Source organism: Schistocerca cancellata, chromosome 8 (assembly GCF_023864275.1).
Source record: "Schistocerca cancellata isolate TAMUIC-IGC-003103 chromosome 8, iqSchCanc2.1, whole genome shotgun sequence".
Taxonomy (NCBI): Eukaryota; Metazoa; Arthropoda; class Insecta; order Orthoptera; family Acrididae; genus Schistocerca; species Schistocerca cancellata.
Genome location: NC_064633.1, coordinates 194,538,598 through 194,563,264, shown reverse-complemented (window position 1 = coordinate 194,563,264; position 24,667 = coordinate 194,538,598). Strand labels below are relative to the sequence as shown.

The following is a 24,667-nucleotide window of genomic DNA, read 5'->3' as shown; positions in this document are numbered from 1 at the left end:
CTCACCCCTCAAAGAGGCGAGGCGTCCCGGAAACATTTCTCTCAAAACATCAAGTGAAATTCCAGATATATGAGCAGTAGCTCCATCCAGTTGGAACTACATGTCCCCCAGCCCATGTTCTTCAACAATCCCGTCCATTCTGGCTTTCAGAAAATTATGCAACATTGAAACATAACGTGTGGAATTCACTGTCACGGTCACTCCTTCCTCCTCAAAAACTTAAGGCCCTACCACGCAAAACTGTGATATGGCGCACCACACTGTCACTATAGGAGAATGTTGCGATCTTTCATGAGTAATTCGGGGATTATTTTCAGCCCAGTAGTGGAAGTTTTTCTTATTCACGCACCCACTAAGTTGAAAATGTGCCTCGTCACTACTCCAGAAAGCAGTATTGGAGGGATCTGAGCAAGCACTTGCTCACACAGATTTTGACGGTTGGCGTAGTCTGCTGGGCTTGAGCAATTATTATTTTGAAAGGATGGAGCTTCAAATCGCATGAGAGAATCCTTCTCAAACTTCAGTCTGAAATCCCCAATGCAACAGCATGTCGTCGAGCAGAACGTTGCGGCGATTGTTGAGCTGCTGATCTCACTCTGGGGTTCTGATGGATCTGCGTCGGCCATGTGTATCTAATCTTAGTGTGTTACCAGTTTCCTCCAATTGCCGAACCCAGGACCGAATTTTGTTTGCATTAGGAACGCCATTGTTGGGTGGAATGCTGAACTGTCGCCGAAAATCTCGTTGTGTAGCGATCACATATCTTCTGTTTTCATACACTACTGGCCATTACAATTGCTACACCACGAAGATGACGTGCTACAGACGTGAAATTTAACCGGTAGGAAGAAGATGCTGCGATATGCAAATGATTAACTTTTTAGACCATTCACACAAGTTTGGCGCCGGTGGCGACACCTACAACGTGCTGACATGAGGAAAGTTTCCAACCGATTTCTCATACACAAACAGCAGGTGACCGGCGTTGCCCGGTGAAACGTTGTTGTGATGCCTCATGTAAGGAGGAGAAATGCGTACCATCACGTTTCCGACTTTGATAAAGATCGGATTGTAGCCTATCGCGATTGCGGTTTATCGTAACGCGACATTGCTACTCGCGTTGGTCGAGATCCAATGACTGTTAGCACAATATGGAATCGGTGGGTTCAGGAGGGTAATACGGAACGCCGTGCTGGATCCCAATGGCCTCGTATCACTAGCAGTCGAGATGACAGACATCTTATTCGCATGGCTGTAACGGATCGTGCAGCCACGTCTCGATCCCTGAGTCAACAGATGGGGACGTTTGCAAGACAACAACCGTCTGAACGAACAGTTCGACGACGTTTGCAGCAGCATGGACTATCAACTCGGAGACCATGGCTGCGGTTACCCTTGACGCTGCATCACAGATAGGAGGGCCTGCGATGGTGTACTCAACGACGAACCTGGGTGCACGAATGACAAAAAGTCATATTTTCGGATGAATCCAGGTTATGTTTGCAGCATTATGATGGTCGCATCCGTGTTTGGCGATATCGCGGTGAACGCACATTGGAAGCCTATATTCGTCATCGCCATACTGGCGTATCACAGAGCGCGATGGTATGGGGTGCCATTGGTTACACGCCTCGGTCACCTCTTGTTCGCATTGACGGCGCTTTGAACAGTGGACGTTACGTTTCAGATGTGTTACGACCCGTGGCTCTACCCTTCATTCGATCCCTGCAAAACCCTACATTTCAGCAGGATAATGCACGACCGCATGTTGCAGGTTCTGTACGGGCCTTTCTGGATACAGAAAATGTTCGACTGCTGCCCTGGCCAGCACATTCTCCAGATCTCTCACCAACTGATAACGTGTGGTCAATGGTGGGCGAACAACTGGCTTGTCACAATACGCCAGTCACTACTCTTGATGAACTGTGGTATCGTGTTGAAGCTGCATGGGCAGTTGTACCTGTACACGTCATCCAAGCTCTGTTTGACTCAATGCCCAGGCGTATCAAGGCCGTTATTACGGCCAGAGGTGGTTGTCTGGGTACTGATTTCTCAGGATCTATGCACCCAAATTGCGTGAAAATGTAATCACATGTCAGTTTTAGTATAATATATTTGTCCAATGTATACCCGTTTATCATCTGCATTTCTTCTTGGCGTAACAATTTTAATGGCCAGTAGTGTATTAAGCGCGAAAGGCAAAACCACAATGTGCACCGGTCCAGACCACTGAAATGGGGTCAACGATTGAACAAAGGCAGACCACGTGCAGCTGCCTATCTCCACCACAGCCCCAGCAGTAATCGATAGAAACCGCTTAGTCGGTTCCGCCGTACCCTTTACGAGGTGCGTTCAGTAAGTAATGCAGCACATTTATTTCTCTGCCAGTTACGTTGAAAAAATGTGGAATCTGTTCCCGCTTAGCCTCGATAGCTTCATGCAGTTCCAATATGTGGTGACGCTATCTGTAGCCTTCAAAATGGCATCTGTAGTGGCAGTACGTTCCAAGCAAAGAGCTGTCATTGAGCATCGCAGATGTTCATAGGCCTTTGCAGAATGTCTACAGAGACCTGGCACTGAACAAAAGCACGGCGTGTCGTTGGGCGAGGTGTCATCATCGCAAACAGGTTGCGCAAACCGGTCCGATCTCCCGCGTGCCCGCCGACCGCACACAGCTGTGACTCCTGCGATGCTGGAACGTGCGGACACTCTCATTCGACATGATCGACGGATCGCAGTCAATCACCTCGCTGCACAACTCTACGTCTCTGTTGGTGGTACTGACACACTCGTCCTCCCTCAGGGTGTAACGATCAACTCCAAAGTGTATTGTGCAACCCTCAGAAAATTGAAGAAACAACTTCAGAGAGTTCTTCGAAACAAAAATACAAACCAACTTATCCTTCTCCATGACAACGCAAGGCATTACACAAGTCTGCGCACACGAGAAGAGCGCACAAAACTTCATTAGACTGTCCTCCCACATCCTTCTTATAGGCCGGATCTGGCACCTTCACTTACACAAGTCTGTGCACACGAGACGAGCGCACAAAACTTCATTGGACTGTCCTCCCACATCCTTGTTATAGGCCGGATCTGGCACCTTCACTTACACAGGTCTGTGCACACGAGAAGACCGCACAAAACTTCATTGGACTGTTCTCCCACATTCTTCTTATAGGCCGGATCTGGCACCTTCTGACTTCCATCTCTTTGGCTCCATGAAGGATGCACTTGACAGGAAACAGTAAGTCGATGATGAGAAGGTTATTGATGCAGCAAGACGTTGGTTTCCACATCGACCAGTAGCGTGGTACCACGCGGGCATTCAGCCCATCCTAGTAAGGTGGCATACTGCCGTTGGAGAATGTGTTGAAAAATGGGGGGAACAATATGGTGCAACGTACTCTTGAATGAAACCAACCTGTTTACAGAAAAAAAGTGTTGCATTACTTATAGAACGCCTCTCGTAGTCAGTTACCTACCTGGAAATGACCAGAATGTTGTAATAAATATGTATAATGCTGAAACTTCATGGCAGATTAAAACTGTATGCCGGACCGAGACTTGAAATCGGGACCGTTGCCTGTCGTAGGCAAGTGCTCTACCAACTGAGCTAACCAAGCACGACTCATGACCCGTCCTCACAGCTACAATTCTGCCAGTACCTCGTCTCCTACCTTCCAGACTTCACAGAAGCTCTTCTGCGAACCTTGCAGAGCAAGCACCCCTGGAAGAAAGGATATTGCGAAGACATGGCTTAGCCACAGCCTGGGGCATGTTTCCAGAATGAGATTTTTCACTCTGCAGTGGAGTGTGCGCTGATATGAAACTTCAAATGGTTCAAATGGCTCTAAGCACTATGGGACTTAACATCTGAGGTCATCAGTCCCCTACACTTAGAACTACTTAAACCTAACTAACCTAAGGACATCACACACATCCATGCCCTAGGCAGGATTCGACCCTGCGACAGTAGCAGCAGCGCGGTTCCGGACTGAAGCGCCTAGAACCGCTCGGCCACAACGGCCGGATATGAAACTTCCTGGCAGATTAAAACTGTGAGGACGGGTCGTCAGTCGTGCTTGGGTAGCTCAGTTCGTAGAGCACGTGCCCGTGGAAGGCAAAGGTCCCGAGTTCGAGTCTTGGTCCGGCATACAGTTTTAATCTGCCAGGAAGTTTCATATCAGCGCACACTCCGCTGCAGATGAAAATCTCATTCTGGAAACATCACCCAGGCTGCGGCTAAGCCATGTCTCCGCAATATCCTTTCTTCCTGGGGTGCTAGTTCTGCAAGGTTCGCAGAAGAGCATCTGTGAAGTCTGGAAGGTAGGAGACGAGTACTGGCAGAAGTAAAGCTGTGAGGACGGGTCATGAGTCGTGCTTGGGTAGCTCAGTTGGTAGATCACTTGCCCGCGAAAGGCAAAGGTTCCGAGTTCGAGTCTCGGTTCGTCATACAGTTTTAATCTGCCAGGAAGTTTCGTATCAACGCACACTCCGCTGCAGAGTGAAAAATCTCATTATGTATAATGCTGTTTAAATGACATTTTCGGCATCATATGTGTTTAATAAGGGCTATGAAATACTTAATTTGCTAGCAAAAAAATTTGCTGCCACCATTAAAAAACTGCATATTGAAAACAGAGATGATGATCAGGCGATTACATCAGGACGGTACCTTAACAGGTTTTGTCGTTTACTGTTCTCTGGCATGATATATTTACTAATTTTTATAGTTGTATTTGATTTTTTTCTACCTGGCACGATCATAGTTTCCGATTGGTTACTTAACCCTTTAAGAACGAGTATTGTCATATTGCCAATGATTGCATGTTTTCGCCGCGAGATTCGTTAGATCAGGTGCCAAACATAGCTTCAGTCCGTAAAAACTCTGCATAGTATCAGCTCTACTTTCAGCCACACTTTTATATTTGGGGAGACGCGCAGATAAGAAATTATCTCTTCACGTTCTGTCATTGTCATTGTCGGAGTGAAATCCAAAACAAGGAAGAAAATGTAGACAGGACAAAAAAATTAAATGTCGGAATAATCGAAGATGGTTTAATCCTTGCGTTGGTGAATGTGATGATGCTGATGAGTTAGCGTATGTGCGGTATCCAGCGTGGGTGCATATGTTTGACCATACCCGTAAATGTACAGTTTTCAAGCATTTAAAAACTACACCGAAAGTCGAAGCATGATTTGCTCGATGCACTAAAAGGGACTGAGAGGGTGTTAGTAGATTTTTGAATGGAAGGAAGAACCACACCATCTGAATGGTATTTACATATGAAACGGCAAGGCGCGTAATCTCTGAACACAAATGAAAGAGGCAGTGATCTATGCAAAAACCTTGGGTCCTTGTATTAGGTCGTATTGGTCACAAAACAGTTTTCATTTTAGAGTGGGTCTTTTACCGAGAAGAATGCGGGAACTACGTGACTTGAATATCCGGATCACAGTCTTGCAATTCTTTCAGCTATTTATGTAATTGTTAGAATTTGTAACAGAATAAGACAACAAGTTTGTCTTCTACCTGAACGGCAAGCGTTGTGTTATTTTACTTCATGACTTCTTGCGAAGATCGCCCTGTGATGGTTTGTACTGTTTCTCGGATTATGCATTTCTTGATGCCCCGCGTAAGGGAGTTGTCATTACGCGAATGTTGCGCTACAGATTGTTTACTGAAAACAAGCAGCTTTGAAAAAGCAATGTCAGCGGATTTATTCTATTTAATTTTGAGTGTAACATATTTTGCCGTCAGCAACTTGTCTCCTGGAAGAAACTGACTGCGTAAATAACAGTCGTTGTTGCTCAACTATGCGAGCCTTATTGAGTATCTTTCCATGTTCGATAAATTATATACAAACGAAAATCCCCTTAAATTAAAAAAAAAACGATTATTATTCAAGAAAAGGATAGAGGTACCAATGTGATCCGTCCGCGGAAATAGATACGTTACGCAGAAAATGGAAGAGAAACGGGAGAAAGAAGAAGTGATGTTGAGGTTGTCAGGTATTTTATTGGCAGCCAAACAGTGTGACGGGAGAGAGAGATCTGCATCCTGACAAGTTGCTGCACAGAAGAGGCAGCTGATAGCAAAAAAAAGCTAACCACAAAACTCGAAAGCAGATACAGAAACCGCAGTTTGTCCTTCGTTGCACTGAGCTTCTAGTGGGGACAGTGAACATGTGTAATATTATGCAGGTATCGATAGGACCTATTCTAAAATTTAACCGTGAAAAGGTATGAGAAGCTGCTTTTCCATATTTTCAACTTGCTTTTGTTTAAAATGAGCATCTATTGCACAAACCTAATATCGGAACAAAATGTCGGAATTTATTATCCGTTTCGTAAAATTACGGAGGAATACCATAATGTGACATAACGTCACTTTCCAAGTAAAATCTTCTATCGTAAAATCCGCTGAAATAATAGAGTTAATGGGTCGTGTGATTGAGCGCCGGCCGAAGTGGCCGTGCGGTTCTAGGCGCTGCAGTCTGGAATCGCGAGACCGCTACGGTCGCAGGTTAGAATCCTGCCTCGGGCGTGGATGTGTGTGATGTCCTTAGGTTAGTTAGGTTTAACTAGTTCTAAGTTCTAGGGGACTAATGACCTCAGAAGTTGAGTCCCATAGTGCTCAGAGCCATTTGAACCATTTTCGTGTGATTGAAGCAATAAAACTTCTTGATGATGCCAGTATCGAATGAAGACTGCGTTATATGATACTGTACGAGTTACGTTCTGAAAGTAAGTTTCGTCATTGTTTTTCAAACGAAAACTTTATTGCCAAGCCGCGCGGGGTAGCCGTGCGGTCTTGGGCGCCTTGCCACGGTTCGCGCGTTCCCCCCCCCCCCCCCCCCCTCGGAGAGTCGAGTCCTCCCTTGGGCATGGGCGTGTGAGCTGTCCTTAGCGTAAGTTAGTTTAAGTAAGATTCAGTAGTAGGGACCGATGACCTCAGCAGTTTGGTGCCACAGAACACCACAAATTTCCAAATTTTATTGCCAAAAGCAAGTACACAGTGGTATCATGAGCTATACGCCTTGCACTATTTCTATTGCATGAGACGTTTATCGTAGCGTGCAATTAGTTTGAAGGAACTGCTCTGGTAAAACTTGGTGACCTGCGATCTAGGAATTGTTGCACAGCTGCTCCACCTCAGCGTTGACTTTGAAGTGATGTCCTGACAGTGAGGCTTTCAATGAAGGGACCAGATCAAAGTCAGATGGGGCAAGACGGCGGCTGAGGCCTAGTAATCCAATATCTCCCCTCCGAAGCAACGAATCTGACCTATTAAGAATCTCGTTGTGTGTGGTTTTGCGTTATCGTTCTAGAGCCAACGCCCACACTCAAGAGCCCTGGTCTCTTTCATCGAATGGCATAAGTGAGTCTGGTGAGGGTGTCGCAATAGCATACTGCATTGATTGTCCCTTGCTGGAGGAAATCAAGGAGAATCACATCTTTCGCATCCCAGTACACTGTGGTAGTAATCTTTCCTGTGGAGGGTGACATTTCGAATGTTTTCCTCACTGGTGACCTGGGATGCTTCCACGTCATTGAGGCAGCGTTTGGTTCTGTGGTAAAGTGATGCACGTATGTTTCGTCGCCTGTGATGATTTTGAACAGGAACTCATTTCTCTCTCGCGCGTAGCGCATTAAGTGATTGATGCTGATTACCATTCTTTCACTCTTGTGATCCTTGGCCGGGGTTTTCGGCACCCATCTTGCAGAAACTTTGCGGTAACCCAACACATCACGGAGCATGTGATGGGCCTGAGCACAGCCAATACGCAGTGAGGATGCCACATCTGACACCGTTGTACACCTGTCCATTAACACCGCGTTCTCTGTTCGGGCAACATTGTTTTCATTAGTGGATTTGGAGGGACACCTACTTCGACCTTCGTTTTCCACACTGTACCTTCCTACTCTGAACATGCAACACCAGCGACTAACTATTGGACTTGACCTCTCCACTATAAATACTCTGTAGGCGTTCGTGGGTGATGGAGCTCATTCATCTCGGATAACAACACGCACTTCCTCTGGTGACCACGTTGTCAGTACACGTCCGTCTGCCATCGTAACGTGGACACGCCGCTTTGCTGCTACTTTCTGTTCTTTGGCGCACTGTGCATGCGTCGTCCCTCTGCTAATGCCCCTTTCGTCGTCGATCCAGCAGCGGGTGTGCATTCATATGGCGTTTGTCTGTGTCACCTGGTGTTCCATCTTCTCTTTCAGAAACAATGACGACAATTACTTTTGGAACGCCTTTCGTACAATGAAATTTATAGCACCTAACAAACGTTTTAAACCTTTAATTTACAGAAGGCCCTGCAACTCGCCTAAGCCTATAAATGCCTAACTCTTTTCCTTATTCATTTCCGAACGATGAGGGACAACTTATTATTGAAAAGCTCAAAAGTAATTAATCATTTTACCATTCTATTTGTTTTCGAAATGTAGATAGAGTAGCAATTTATTTTCCGTATGTGTATAGAGCCTATCTTACACGACGACACTAGGTTGCAGGCAACTGCGCTACCGGCATCTGCGCATGCGCACCGAGCGTTTGCGCAACTCGTTAGTGAAACTAAACACTTTCGGCGTGTTCCAGCTTTGGCGACACTAGTTGCGTGAGTTTTGAGGTTATGTGTGTTCGTAGATTGTAGACAGACTGAAATATGAAGTGGGGAACGGAGAATAATGTTCGCTTTTTGGATATCTATGCTTTGCATAGGTGTTTGTGGCATTTCAGTGATGCTGATTACAAAAGTAAGCAACATATTGCTGCTCCTGATACCATGACGTGAGATCAGAACACAGATAATTTGACAATACCTGAGCTGCAGGGCAAAATTTATTGAATTAGGAGCACATATACAACTGAATTAAGAAAGTTAGAAGCAAATTAAATTCTATCTGTAGAAATGCTCTTGTCTACAAGACTAAAATCCCATCGTTCGAGTTGCGAGTTGGCCGACTTTTTTTTTAAGGAATATTGTTGACAGGCGGGAGGGCTACACAAATCAAGAACCAACATTCTTTATTCAATATTCATCTATTTAAAACGTCGCACAGTGCTCCCCATTCACATATGTTTGAATTTTGAAATATTGCCACTAATATTGCCACTGAACAGATCTATCTTCAAGGGAGCAGTTTGCAAACCGTTCTCTTCTTAATGCGGCCTGCTTCGAATAATTACTGCTGTTAATATTAATAATTATTACTTTTAATGATTATTGGTGTTAATGAAAAAGCGTCATCACCAACTAAAACGGCATCATATAGCACACTGAGTGTTCTCGATTGTAATGCACACAATGTGATATGTAATTTCAATTATGGCGACAGTGCTTTATGCATTAGAGTATCTTTATTCCTTACCGCATTATTCTATTTAGAAGAAACGTTAACAGTTCTGGTGACATTCTAAGATAATTTAAAAGAACTTGGTGGGTATTCCATTACCAACCGAGCTGTCGTCTTTTCTTCATCGAGTCACGAATCGAAACACGTTTCTTATTTTTTTCTTATGCAGCGATTCCACACATCAAGCTTTAACTCCATCACAAGTCGTGAGACGTGCAACTGTCAAAACTTTCACTTCAGACACGACTCAGGAACGCACAAAACGACTAAAGTCAAGTATATACGGGTTTCGCCGTGTCTACAGTCAAATATGAAACCATTTGCGTGCAAGTTATTCCATGCAACGAGTGGCGCAACCCAATGTCGTCGTGTAAACTAGGCTTAACACAGAACGATTTATAAATTACAACGTACAACAACAGCAATTTAATGCAATAGGTATTTCTAACTTTGACAATGTCGCTTCTCTGCACACATCCACGAAAAGAACGAGAAACAAGTACTCAGTTTTCGCATTCCGTGCTCACATTTACTGACAATGCTGTCTGAGCATATAGTGGCGCGCGCTCACGCGGCTGAATGCTACGAGGTGCATTCAAGTTCTAAGGCCTCCGATTTTTTTTCTCCGGACTGGAAAGAGATAGAAACATGCGCATTGTTTTAAAATGAGGCTGCGTTCATTGTCAATACGTCCCAGAGATGGCAGCACCGTACAGCAGATAGAATTTTACCGTCAGTGGCGAGAATGAGGACTGTTTTAAATACTTAAAATGGCGACGTTTTCCTTACTTGAACAGCGTGCAATCATTCGTTTTCTGAATTTGCGTGGTGTGAGAGAATTGTTTTGGGGGATCGCCGAATGACTGTTGAACAGATCGCCTCCAGAGTTGGCATTTCTGTGGGTTCTGTGCACACAATCCTGCATGACGACCTGAAAATGCGAAAAGTATCATCCAGGTGGGTGCCACGAATGCTGACGGACGACCACACGGCTGTCCGTGTGGCATGTTGCCAAGCAATGTTGACGCGCAACGACAGCATGAATGGGACTTTCTTTTCGTCGGTTGTGACAATGGATGAGACGTGGATGCCGTTTTTCAATCCAGAAAGAAAGCGCCAGTCAGCTCAATGGAAGCACACAGATTCACCGCCACCAAAAAAATTTCGGGTAACCGCCAGTGCTGAAAAAATGATTGTGTCCATGTTCTGGGACAGCGAGGGCGTAATCCTTACCCATTGCGTTCCAAAGGGCACTACGGTAACAGGTGCATCCTACGAAAATGTTTTGAAGAACAAATTCCTTCCTGCACTGCAACAAAAACGTCCGGGAAGGGCTGCGCGTGTGCTGTTTCACCAAGACAACGCACCCGCACATCGACTAGCATTACGCAACAGTTTCTTCGTGATAACAACTTTGAAGTGATTCCTCATGCTCCCTACTCACCTGACTTGGCTCCTAGTGACTTTTGGCTTTTTCCAACAATGAAAGACACTCTCCGTGGCCGTACATTCACCAGCCGTGCTGCTATTGCCTCAGCGATTTTCCAGTGGTCAAAACAGACTCCTAAAGAAGCCTTCGCCGCTGCCATGGAATCATGGCGTCAGCGTTGTGAAAAATGTGTACGTCTGCAGGGCGATTACGTCGAGAAGTAACGCCAGTTTCATCGATTTCGGGTGAGTAGTTAATTGGAAAAAAAATCGGAGGCCTTAGAACTTGAATGCACCTCGTACTAGAGGCCGCACCGTAATTAAAGGGTTAAGAGACGTTCCCAGCAAGTATTCCCCGTGCGCCCCGCCCCGCCACGCCAGATGACAGCAGAAAGCATTTTGCAGGCTTTGCTGGTGAGACTGAGACAACCCGCGTGTACTCACAACTCTCGATGTACATGGGGCAGACCTGGATGTCCATGGGGTAGAGCTGGAACTCCATCTGGCAGGCGATGATGGCGTGCATGCGCGCCGCGTAGCGCACCGTCTTGTTGCGGAACAGCGTCACCGACGAGAACTCGTGCGTCAGCTTCGCGATCTCTGAAAACACACCGAGTAACAAAACAGCTCCAGCGGGTACTCCAGGTCCACGCCGGAATGCCGGAAGAGTGGTGTCAACAGCATTGTGTACTCTAGAATTCCACTGACACAGCACCACGTACCATCGTTCAAAACACCTGACAGAAAAAAGTCCCAATTAATGTAGATTGAAACTTCTTTATTTAAATGAGTGTGTCTGTACTTAAATTGCAGAGTGACTGAGAAGATGAAACTTCTACAGTATTTGATTCTGAAACAGCTGAGTAAAACTGAACGTACTGAGCCTACTTTCTCTTTACTTTTTTTCATCATGTCAACACTGATCCACAATATTCTAGCGCAACGCAGTCTGACTGCTAAAAAAATTACAACCTGACTTCAAATAATTAATTCAAAAGAACGGCGCTGACTAAAAAGAAATCTTAATAATAACCTATATATTTCATTAAGCACCTACTTCACAAAACTCTTCATTACGCGAACTACTGCAATACAGCGGGCGTCAATACTGCCAGCTACATAAAAGATTCTAACTACTAAAGCCACTAACTACTAATAGGCACGTCGTTAGCAAAGGAAAGATTTTCTTGCAAACCATATAATGTATTTTTTATCTTAATAATATGTCATCCAGTTCTAACACGAATATAAATCGTCATTGACATATAGTACAAAGGCATATAACCATGAATAATATTCAATCTCCAAGTCGAACATGTACAGATCGTTAGCCTTCGCCAACACTTCAGACCTCTACCCTCCATCAATGCTAACTTCTCGCATTTAACATCCATCACTGCTGGCTGTTCACCTCCAACTGCCCAACAGTACTTCCATCGCTGCTGGCGACTAACTTCCAATTGCCCAACACTACCGGCGATTTACTTCGAACAACGAGTCCAACCAGCCACAGAGTCTCTTACAAAGAAAGCGCAGTCAGAGATCTAATGCAAAGCGCTACACAGCGCTGCCAAGACAGAAGCCGCCCACTTACAAGATTAATGAAATTTCAGAATACGTTTGTCTGGGTAAAGTATTTAACTGACTAACGTTGCAAGATCACAGGTTAGTGTAAGCGCGAGATAAGCCATTGCAAATGTGAAACAGTGGTACAGTAATAATTAGTGCAGTCGAAAAAATGTTGACCGCAAGCATGCAAACATATATGCATTGTGTCGTACAGGTGTCGGGTGTCTGTCCGTGGGATGGAGTTCCATGCGTGTTGCTTTTGTTCAGTCAATACAGGGATAGTTAACGCTGGTTGTGGATGATGCTAGAGTTGCTGTTCGATGAGCCGGCCGTGGTGGCCGAGCGGTTCTAGGCGCTACAGTCTGGAACCGCGAAACCGCTACGGTCGCAGGTTCGAATCCTGCCTCGGGCATGGATGTGTGTGATGTCCTTAGATTAGTTAGGTTTAAGTAGTTCTAAGTTCTAGGGGACTGATGACCTCAGAAGTTAAGTCCCATAGTGCTCAGAGCTATTTGAACCATTTTTGCCGTTCGATGATGTCCCATACTTGGTCGCCTGGAGACAGATCTGGTGATCGAGCAGGCCAAAGGAACATGTCAACTCTCTGTAGAGCGTGTTGGGATACAATAGTGGTATGTGGGCGACCAATATCTTGTTGGAAAACACCCTCTGAAATGCTGTTCATGAATGGTAGCAAAACAGTTCGAATCACGATATTGACGCACAAATTTGCAGTCAGGGTCTTGGGATAACCGTGAGAGTGTTCTACTGCTGTCATACGAAATCGCACTTCAGACCATAACTCCAGGCGCAGGTCCAGTGTGTCTACATCTACATCTACATCTACATGGTTATTCTGCAATTCACACTTAAGTGCCTGGAGAGGGTTCATCGAACCATTTTCACACTACTTCTCTACCATTCCACTCTGGAATGGTACGTGGGAAAAAGGGAACACTTAAATCTTTCCGTTCGGGCTCTGATTTCTCTTATTTTATTATGATGATCATTTCTCCCTACCTGGTAAGGAACCCATACCGCGCAGCAATACTCCAGCAGAGGACGAACAAGTGTAATGCAGACTGTCTTTTCAGTGGGTTTGTCGCATCTTCTAAGTGTTCTGCCAACAAAGCGTAGTCATTGTTTCGCCTTCTCCACAATATTATCTATGTGGTCTTTCCAATTCAAGTTGCTCAGAATTGTATTTCCTAGGTATTTAGTCGAATTGATAGCCCTTAGATTTGTGCGATTTATCGTATACCCAAAATGTATCGGATTTCTCTTAGAACCCATGTGGATGACCACGTGCCAATTTCCACTTTTCGCATCATACAGATATTCTCTCTAAATCATTTTGTAATTAGAATTGATCGTCTGATGATTTTACTAGACGGTACATTACAGCGTCATCTGCAAACAATCTAAGGGGGCTGCTCAGATTACCACCTAGAGCATTTATGTAAATCAGGAACAGCAGAGGGCCTATGACACTACCTTGCGGAACGCCATATATCACTTCTGTTCTACTCGATGATTTACCGTCTATCACTACGAACTGTGACCTCTCTGAGAGGAAATCACGAATCCAGTCACACAACTGAGACGATACTCCATATGCACGCAATTTTATTAACAGTCGCTTGTGAGGAACGGTACCAAAAGCATTCTGGAAATCTAGGAATATGGAATCGATCTGAGATCCCTTGTCGACAACACTCATTACTTCATGGGAATAAAGAGCTAGCTGTGTTTCACAAGAACGATATTTTCTGAATCCGGCCGTAGACAGGTTGGTTACAGGCGCTCGCTTGTCTTCCTAATGATTACAAGACCATCAATGGCACCGAGGCAGTCGGACAACAAATGACAAAAAATGTTTTACGTGTAATGTAGTGCAACTTCTTGTCATGTGATTAACACTTCTTCGATTTTTTGCTTTAGTTGCACTGTGAAACCCTGTCGTCGCCGAATTTCTTGATTGTAGACCAGTGGCTCCCAACCATTCTGAGACTATCACCCCTGAGGGGCAATCAGATATTAGCTAGTACCTCCCCCCCCCTTCCCCCCGCAATCAGCATTAGCGCTTAACTATGGAAAAGAATTTCCTTTGAACAATTTAATTTTTAAAATGAAGAAATGTAAATTATATTTAATTTTCGTAATTGTTTATTAAACCATGAACTAATGATTCAACAAGACAATTGGTACTGTTTATTTCTAATAACCTTTTTTATAGAACGATAAAGCAATTCCCATTTCGTCGCTGTGCTACCTACAACACCTTCTCAGAAAAGAAAGCTAACGATCCACATTGAGCCTAGACGCTTGTTACACAGCTTGAGGCTGTTGCCAATGGTCATCACTGTGGGGGTCTGGATGGGGGTTTGTCGGGGACAGCCAGCTCGTCCCACGCATCCCCCGATCGGACTACGACTGTGGTTGCCCGGGATACTGCCCGCATTGAGGCTGATCCCTCACCTGTGGTAGAGTGGGAGGTCGTCTCAAGGTGTGGCAGGGGGCGAAAGACATTCCGGAGGGCTGAGTGGAAGGCCTCTCCAGTTTGTCTGACGAACCGGTTTCAGGCTCTGTCTCAGGCTGATACTGATCTTCGGCCTGACATGGCTGCTTGTCCTGTTCCAGAGGTTGCCCCTCAGTCTGCAAGGTCCGGGCGGTCGCAGAGGGTGGGCTTACTGGTAGTTGGGAGCTCCAACGTCAGGCGCGTAATGGGGCCCCTTAAGGATATGGCAGCAAGGGAGGGGAAGAAAACCAAAGTGCACTCCGTGTGCATACCGAGGGGAGTCATTCCAGATGTGGAAAGGGTCCTTCCGGATGCCATGAAGGGTACAGGGTGCACCCACCTGCAGGTGGTCGCTCATGTCGGCACCAATGATGTGTGTCGCTATGGATCGGAGGAAATCCTCTCTGGCTTCCAGCGGCTATCTGATTTGGTGAAGACTGCCAGTCTCGCTAGCGGGATGAAAGCAGAGCTCACCATCTGCAGCATCGTCGACAGGACTGACTGCGGACCTTTGGTACAGAGCCGAGTGGAGGGTCTGAATCAGAGGCTGAGACGGTTCTGCGACCGTGTGGGCTGCAGATTCCTCGACTTGCGCCATAGGGTGGTGGGGTTTCGGGTTCCGCTGGATAGGTCAGGAGTCCACTACACGCAACAAGCGGCTACACGGGTAGCAGGGGTTGTGTGGCGTGGGCTGGGCGGTTTTTTAGGTTAGATGGCCTCGGGCAACTACAGAAAGGGCAACAGCCTCAACGGGTGCGGGGCAAAGTCAGGACATGCGGGGACCAAGCAGCAATCGGTATTGTAATTGTAAACTGTCGAAGCTGCGTTGGTAAAGTACCGGAACTTCAAGCGCTGATAGAAAGCACCGAAGCTGAAATCGTTATAGGTACAGAAAGCTGGCTGAAGCCAGAGATAAATTCTGCCGAAATTTTTACAAACGTACAGACGGTGTTTAGAAAGGATAGATTGCATGCAACCGGTGGTGGAGTGTTCGTTGCTGTTAGTAGTAGTTTATCCTGTAGTGAAGTAGAAGTGGATAGTTCCTGTGAATTATTATGGGTGGAGGTTACACTCAACAACCGAGCTAGGTTAATAATTGGCTCCTTTTACCGACCCCCCGACTCAGCAGCATTAGTGGCAGAACAGCTGAGAGAAAATTTGGAATACATTTCACATAAATTTTCTCAGCATGTTATAGTCTTAGGTGGTGATTTCAATTTACCAGATATAGACTGGGACACTCAGATGTTTAGGACGGGTGGTAGGGACAGAGCATCGAGTGACATTATACTGAGTGCACTATCCGAAAATTACCTCGAGCAATTAAACAGAGAACCGACTCGTGGAGATAACATCTTGGACCTACTGGTAACAAACAGACCCGAACTTTTCGACTCTGTAAGCGCAGAACAGGGAATCAGTGATCATAAGGCCGTTGCAGCATCCCTGAATATGGAAGTTAATAGGAATATAAAAAAAGGGAGGAAGGTTTATCTGTTTAGCAAGAGTAATAGAAGGCAGATTTCAGGCTACCTAACAGATCAAAACGAAAATTTCTGTTCCGACACTGACAATGTTGAGTGTTTATGGAAAAAGTTCAAGGCAATCGTAAAATGCGTTTTAGACAGATACGTGCCGAGTAAAACTGTGAGGGACGGGAAAAACCCACCGTGGTACAACAACAAAGTTAGGAAATTACTGCGAAAGCAAAGAGAGCTTCACTCCAAATTTAAACGCAGCCAAAATCTCTCAGACAAACAGAAGCTAAACGATGTCAAAGTTAGCGTAAGGAGGGCTATGCGTGAAGCTTTTAGTGAATTCGAAAGTAAAATACTAGGTACCGACTTGACAGAAAATCCTAGGAAGTTCTGGTCTTACGTTAAATCAGTAAGTGGCTCGAAACAGCATGTCCAGACACTCCGGGATGATGATGGCATTGAAACAGAGGATGACAAGCGTAAAGCTGAAATACTAAACACCTTTTTCCAAAGCTGTTTCACAGAGGAAGACCGCACTGCAGTTCCTTCTCTAAATCCTCGCACAAACGAAAAAATGGCTGACATCGAAATAAGTGTCCAAGGAATAGAAAAGCAACTGGAATCACTCAACAGAGGAAAGTCCACTGGACCTGACGGGATACCAATTCGATTCTACTCAGAGTACGCGAAAGAACTTGCCCCCATTCTAACAGCCGTGTACCGCAAGTCACTAGAGGAACGGAAGGTTCCAAATGATTGGAAAAGAGCACAGGTAGTCCCAGTCTTCAAGAAGGGTTGTCGAGCAGATGCGCAAAACTATAGACCTATATCTCTGACGTCGATCTGTTGTAGAATTTTAGAACATGTTTTTTGCTCGAGTATCATGTCGTTTTTGGAAACTCAGAATCTACTATGTAGGAATCAACATGGATTCCGGAAACAGCGATCGTGTGAGACCCAACTCGCTCTATTTGTTCATGAGACCCAGAAAATATTAGATACAGGCTCCCAGGTAGATGCTATTTTTCTTGACTTCCGGAAGGCGTTCGATACAGTTCCGCACTGTCGCCTGATAAACAAAGTAAGAGCCTACGGAATATCAGACCAGCTGTGTGGCTGGATTGAAGAGTTTTTAGCAAACAGAACACAGCATGTTGTTATCAACGGAGAGACGTCTACAGACGTTAAAGTAACCTCTGGCGTGCCACAGGGGAGTGTTATGGGACCATTGCTTTTCACAATATATATAAATGACCTAGTAGATAGTGTCGGAAGTTCCATGCGGCTTTTCGCGGATGATGCTGTAGTATACAGAGAAGTTGCAGCATTAGAAAATTGTAGCGAAATGCAGGAAGATCTGCAGCGGATAGGCACTTGGTGCAGAGAGTGGCAACTGACCTTTAACATAGACAAATGTAATGTATTGAGAATACATAGAAAGAAGGATCCTTTATTGTATGATTATATGATAGCGGAACAAACACTGGTAGCAGTTACTTCTGTAAAATATCTGGGAGTATGAGTGCGGAACGATTTGAAGTGGAATGATCATATAAAATTAATTGCTGGTAAGGCGGGTACCAGGTTGAGATTCATTGGGAGAGTCCTTAGAAAATGTAGTCCATCAACAAAGGAGGTGGCTTACAAAACACTCGTTCGACCTATACTTGAGTATTGCTCATCAGTGTGGGATCCGCACCAGATCGGGTTAACGGAGGAGATAGATCAGATCCAAAGAAGAGCGGCGCGTTTCGTCACAGGGTTATTTGGTAACCGTGATAGCGTTACGGAGATGTTTAACAAACTCAAGTGGCAGACTCTGCAAGAGAGGCGCTCTGCATCGCGGTGTAGCTTGCTCGCTAGGTTTCGAGAGGGTGCGTTTCTGAATGAGGTATCGAATATATTGCTTCCCCCTACTTATACCTCCCGAGGAGATCACGAATGTAAAATTAGAGAGATTCGAGCGCGCACAGAGGCTTTCAGACAGTCATTCTTCCCGCGAACCATACGCGACTGGAACAGGAAAGGGAGGTAATGACAGTGGCACGTAAAGTGCCTTCCGCCACACACCGTTGGGTGGCTTGCGGAGTATAAATGTAGATGTAGATGTAGATGTACAAAACATGTGCTCTCTGTACCACTTCTCCCCATAGTGACACCTGCTTCGCCCATACCCTTCACCACCACTTAAAATCAACCAAGTTAAAATGTGTGCTCTATATGTAGACCTAATATTTGTAAATCACTTGATTACTGGACTCCTTACTTCTAAACGGACAAAAAAAAACTAGAAGACTTCAAGCTGCCATTGCTTTTTGCCTGACCACTGCCACTGTTAATAATAATAATAATAATAATTATACAGTGTAGTCCCTAGCAACAGATACTGGCCAGATAAAGAGGGTAAATGAATTTAAAAATTTGGGAGAAATTATCCAAGAAAATGGCTTACAAAAATTCGCTTTAGAAGAAAGAGTACATAAAATGTAGAGAGCTTATGGAATAACTAGGAACGTCTACAACAAAAGGTGTCTGTCTAAAAATTTGAATATTCAGCACTACAACACAGTAGTAAAACCAGAATGTCTTTATGCTAGTGAATGTTTAGTACTGAACTACAAATTGCACAAACTTGTAGTCCTAGAAAGATAAAGCATTCGAAAAATACTTGGACCACCAAAAAATACGGAGGTATTGAAATTAAGAAGCAATGTAGAAGTTTATTGCAGCATAGAAAACATAAATGAAGCACTACGAAAGAGGCGACTGCTATTTTTTGGACACTTATACAGAATGAACAGCAACAAGTTAACAAAACAGATTTTTAAAGATCTTTGGGACAAGAAGTCAACAATAGCCTGGATTCAAGAAGTTAGGAAAGATTTGGAAAGAAACAACATAAGTGAAAAAGATGCAACAGAAAGAGAGAATTTCAAGAGGAAAGTGTTAGAAATGGAAGGACTCCAAGGCAGAAAGGAGAAGAAGACAGGGTCAAAATGGTCCAAGGAGAGAGAAAGGATACACAGTGAAAAGATGAAAGAATACTGGAGGGAAAAGAAAGAACAACAAAGAAGGAAGCATCGAAATTGGTACATTGTCCTTAGATGACCAAAACGAAGAAAGAAAGAAGAATACAGTGTGGACCCTACAGCAGTGTAGTAGCCATTACTGTTGTGTCGTGCCATCAATCAGTTCATTTATTGTCACGAAGTCAATAATGAAGTAATTTGTGGCCTATTGCGGGAACAACTTACAAATCTGAGAAAGTATTTTGATGAGACATTTAACCGTATATGATGTATATGTCTCACTTCTACTGTCAGATGAATCATATTAAGCACGAAGTAAGTGTGTAATGTGTGAACTATGTGACGAAGAGTTCGGGCTTCACAAGCTGTGGCTTCCACCCCATTATGTCAGATATTACCACTAGTAATTGAAAAAAATGTAATTATTGGTTACTTATGTAATCAGTATTACAGTCTTACAAAAAACCAGCAATAATTACAATCTCCTAAAAATAATTTCATTTCGTGAACGAAGCACAGTTGAACTCTTTTGTTTTACCTCTCAGAAAATTACATTTTACTGCTGTTCTAGACCAAAGGGAAGTACCCTACAGATTCTGATGAGTGAATCTGTGAGTATCAAAATATGTGATGTAAATGGCCATATGTTTTGATTGTGATGGCTTAGTAGCTCACATATATTACACCACCAATGTACCATAGACCTTAGTGTGTGAGTAGGGGGGCAAAGCAGGAGCAGGTGCATTTTGTTAGTGCGGTTTGCCTACATCAGCGGCAGGTACGCACTCAGGGGCAAACCTGCCCCTGATGTAGGCAAACTGCACTAACAAAATGCACCCGCTTCTGCTTTGTCCCCCTACTTGTGTGACAAATTTGAACTTCACGCATCTACCTGTTCCTGAGGAAAAGCCGATTTAACAGGGGGACGGACAGACAGACAGTCAGATAGCAAATGACAAAAATATTTTTATTGTGTGATGTAATCACATATTAACAATTCTGGCCTTTTTTTCCTTTACTTTTTCAGTGAAACCTTGCTTCTTGCCAAATTTCATTATTCTATGTCAACGGGAAGTACCAAAAAGTGTGACATAAATGGCTGCACCTTTTGATGATACTGACTTAGAAGCTTCCATTTTTTACACCGCCAAGCGACCTAGTCCTTAGTATGTGACAAGTTTCAAATTGGTTTTTTGACTCGTTCCTGAGAAAAAGGATTGTTAACGAACAGACAGACAGACGGACGGATGGACAACAAAGCAATCCTACAAGGGTTCCGTTTTACCGACTGAGCTACGTAACACTAGGTAAAAGGAACTGAAGTCGGTGGTAAAAGTGCAGTGTAGGAGACAGCTATTACTGCTCCGGGAGAGAATGCCCGGTCAACCAAACCACACACTTAAGTCTTCGTACATCCATATTTAAATTGGAAGATGGTGGGACATCAGCTGGTACAATTTTTTAAAAATGAAACTCCTCCATCTATATTTAAGATTTCATATTTATTTGGCTACTAGTTTCGACATTGCATCAATACATTCTTCAGGACCGTACACTTTGATGAAATCAATTGTGTGTGGCTGAGTACTAGAAGTCTGCAGGGAGACCAATACGTGCTCCATGCGGATGGCCATCTATGTGGAGCACGTATTGGTCTCACTGTGGACTTCTAGTACTCAGCCACACACAATTGATTTCATCAAAGTGTACGGGCCTGAAGAATGCGATGATGCAACGTCGAAACTAGTAGCCAAATAAATATGAAATCTTAAGTACAGCTGGAGGAGTTTCATTTTTAATAAAACACACATAAGTAATCAGATGACACATACAAAATGAACAAACAAAACATGTACTTAAAAGCGAGTGAGAGAGATACTGTCTAAGGATGTGGCAGATTACCTAGGTGACGACAGGGTGGCTTCGGTGATCAGGATTCGATAGTAAGTATGAGTTGCCAACGTACTTCTGGATGATATGACTGTCGCAAGTAGCGAACAACAAGATCATTAACTGTTTCTCTGTCTAATCGACAATCTTTTATCGACCTTCAGGTGTCTGTGTCACTCAGGGTAACTATCAGCGAACTTATTCGCAGATTGCGAATTTATTTGACGTTAGCCATGGTAGGTACAGATATATATGTTAGTGACACATGAGAAATGTGCCGGACCACTCTATCCGCGCATGTTTCCCGGAACCGCTTCAAACTTCCATATGACACACTGCCTACAGAATGAGATTTTCACTCTGCAGCGGAGTGTGCGCTGATATGAAACTTCCTGGCAGATTAAAACTGTGTGCCCGACCGAGACTCGAACTCTGGAAACATCAGCCAGGCTGTGGCTAAGCCATGTCTCCGCAATATCCTTTCTTTCAGGAGTGCTAGTTCTGCAAGGTTCGCAGGAGAGCTTCTGTAAAGTTTGGAAGGTAGGAGACGAGAGATACTAGTAGAAGTAAAGCTGTGAGACCGGGCGTGAGTCGTGCTTCGGTAGCTCAGATGGTAGAGCACTTGCCCGCGAATGGCAAAGGTCCCGAGTTCGAGTCTCGGTCGGGCACACAGTTTTAATCTGCCAGGAAGTTTCACACTGTCTACGTTTTATAACGATCGCGTATTATGTGATTCGAGTAACAGTGAGAGACCAATGTTATTACCGTCACCTTTTACCCCGTCTAGGCTTGTAATACTGTTGTTAGACCGAAGAGCCAAAGAAACTGGCACATTTGCCTAATATCGTGTAGGGCCCCCGTAAGCACGCAGAAATGCTGCAGCATAACGTGGCATGAACTCGACTAATGTCTAAAGTAGTGCTCAAGAAAACTGACAGAATGAACCCTGCAGGGCTGTCCGTAAATCCATACGAGTACAAGGTGGTGGAGATCTCTTCTGAGCCGCGAGGAGTGGCTGTGCGGCCGGCCGGCGTGGCCGAGCGGTTAAAGGCGCTACAGTCTGGAACCGCACGACCGCTACGGTCGCAGGTTCGAATCCTGCCTCGCGCATGGATGTGTGTGATGTCCTTAGGTTAGTTAGGTTTAAGTAGTTCTAAGTTCTAGGGGACTTATGACCACAGCAGTTGAGTCCCATAGTGCTCAGAGCCATTTGAACCATTTGAGTGGCTGTGCGGTTATAGGCGCCATGTCACGTATCGCGCGGCCCCTCCCGCAGGAGATTCGAGTCGCCCTCTGGCATGTGTGTGTGTGGTGTTCTTAGCATAAGTTAGTTTAAGTAGTGTGTAAGTCTAGGGACCGATGACCTCAGCAGTTTGGTCCTTTAGGAATTCACACACATGTCAACAATTGAACATCTCTTATGAACAACACATTGCAAGTCATCCCACATATGCTCAATATTGTTCATGTCTGGGGAGTTTGGTAGCTAGCGGAAGTGATTAAACTCAGAAGACTGTTGCTGGAGCCACTCTGTAGCAATTCTGGACGTGAGTGGTGTCGCATATCTTGCTGGAGCTACCCAAGTCCGTCGGAATGCACAATGGACATGAATGCATGCAGATGATCAGACGTATCACCTGCCTGAGTCGTATCTAGACGTATTAGGGGTCCCATATGACTCCAACGGCACATGTCCCACACCATCACAGAGCCTCCACCAACTTGAACAGTCCCCTGCTCACATGCAGGGTCCATGGATTCGTGAGGTTGTCTGCATACCCGAACGCGTCCATCCGCTCGATACAATACGAAACGAGACTCGTCCGACCAGGCCACACGTTTCCAGTTATCAACAGTCCAATATCGGTACTGACGGGCCCAGGAAAGGCGAAACCTTTGTGTCGTGCAGTCATCGATGGTACACGAGTGGGCCTTCGGCTCCGAAAGCCCCTATCTATGATGTTTTGTTGAATGGTTCGCACGCTGACACTTGTTGATGGTCCAGCATTGAAATATACAGAAATTTGCGGAAGAGTTGCACTTCTGTCTCGTTGAACGATTCTCTTAAGTCGTCATTGGTCTCATCCTTGCAAATCTCTTTCCGGCCGCTGTGATGTAGGAGATCTGATGTTTTACTGGATTCCTGATAATCACGATTCACTCGTGAAATGGTCGTACGGGAAAATCTCCACTTCATCGCTACCTCGGAGATGCTGTGTCCCATCACTCGTGCGCAGACTGTAACACCACGTTCAAACTCACTTAAATCTTGGTAACTTGCCAATGTAGCAGCAGTAACCGATCTAACAACTTCGCCAGACACGTGTTGTTTCATATAGGCGTTGCCGACCGCAGCGCCATATTCTGCCAGTCTAAATATACACAACTGGCCATTAAAATTGCTACACCAGGAAGAAATGCAGATGATAAACGGGTATACATTGGACAAATAGATTATACTAGAACTGACATGTGATTACATTTTCACGCAATTTCGGTGCAAAGACCCTGAGAAATCAGTAGCCAGAACAACCACCTCTGGCCGTAATAACTGCCTTGATACGCCTGGGCATTGAGTCAAACAGAGCTTGGATAGCGTATACAGGTACAGCTGCCCATGCAGCTTCAACACGATACCACAGTTCATCAAGAGTAGTGACTGGCGTATTGTGACGAGCCAGTTGCCCGGCCACCATTGACCAGACGTTTTCAGTTGGTGAGAGATCTGGAGAATGTGCTGGCCAGGACAGCAGTCGAACATTTTCTGTATCCACAAAGGCCCGTACAAGACCTGCAACATGCGGTCGTGCATTATCCTGCTGAAATGTAGGGTTTTGCAGGGATCGAATGAAGGGTAGAGCCACAGGTCGTAACACATCTGAAATGTAACGTCCACTGTTCAAAGCGCCGTCAGTGCGAACAAGAGGTGACCGAGACGTGTAACCAACGGCACCCCATACCATCGCGCTCTGTGATACGCCAGTATGACGATGACGAATACATGCTTCCAATGTGCGTTCATCGCGATGTCGCCAAACACGGATGCGACCATCATGATGCTGTAAACAGAACCTGGGTTCAGCTGAAAAAAATGACGTTTTTCCATTCGTGCACCCAGATTCGTCATTGAGTACACTATCGCAGGCGCTCCTGTCTGTGATGCAGCGTCAATGGTAGCCGCAGCCATGGTCTCCGAGCTGATAGTCCATGCTGCTGCAAAGGTCGTCGAACTGTTCGTGCAGACGGTTGTTGTCTTGCAAACGTCCCCATCTGTTGACTCAGGGATCGATACGTGCCTGCACGATCCGTTACAGCTGTGCGGATAAGATGCCTGTCATCTCGATTGCTAGTGATACGAGGCCGTTGGGAACCAGCACGGC

At 45.0% G+C, this 24,667-nt stretch overlaps 1 protein-coding gene across 3 annotated transcripts in view; it reads right to left on the bottom strand.

Annotated features, from left to right (window-relative positions):
* Positions 1–24,667, bottom strand: part of LOC126094631 (glycine receptor subunit alpha-3) — a 611,226-nt gene that overhangs the window by 163,180 nt on the left and 423,379 nt on the right. For all 3 annotated transcript variants that reach the window (XM_049909117.1, XM_049909118.1, XM_049909115.1), the window contains exon 6: positions 11,248–11,403. In XM_049909117.1, coding sequence (XP_049765074.1) covers positions 11,248–11,403 — 156 coding nt within the window. The remainder of the gene's footprint in view (positions 1–11,247; positions 11,404–24,667) is intronic.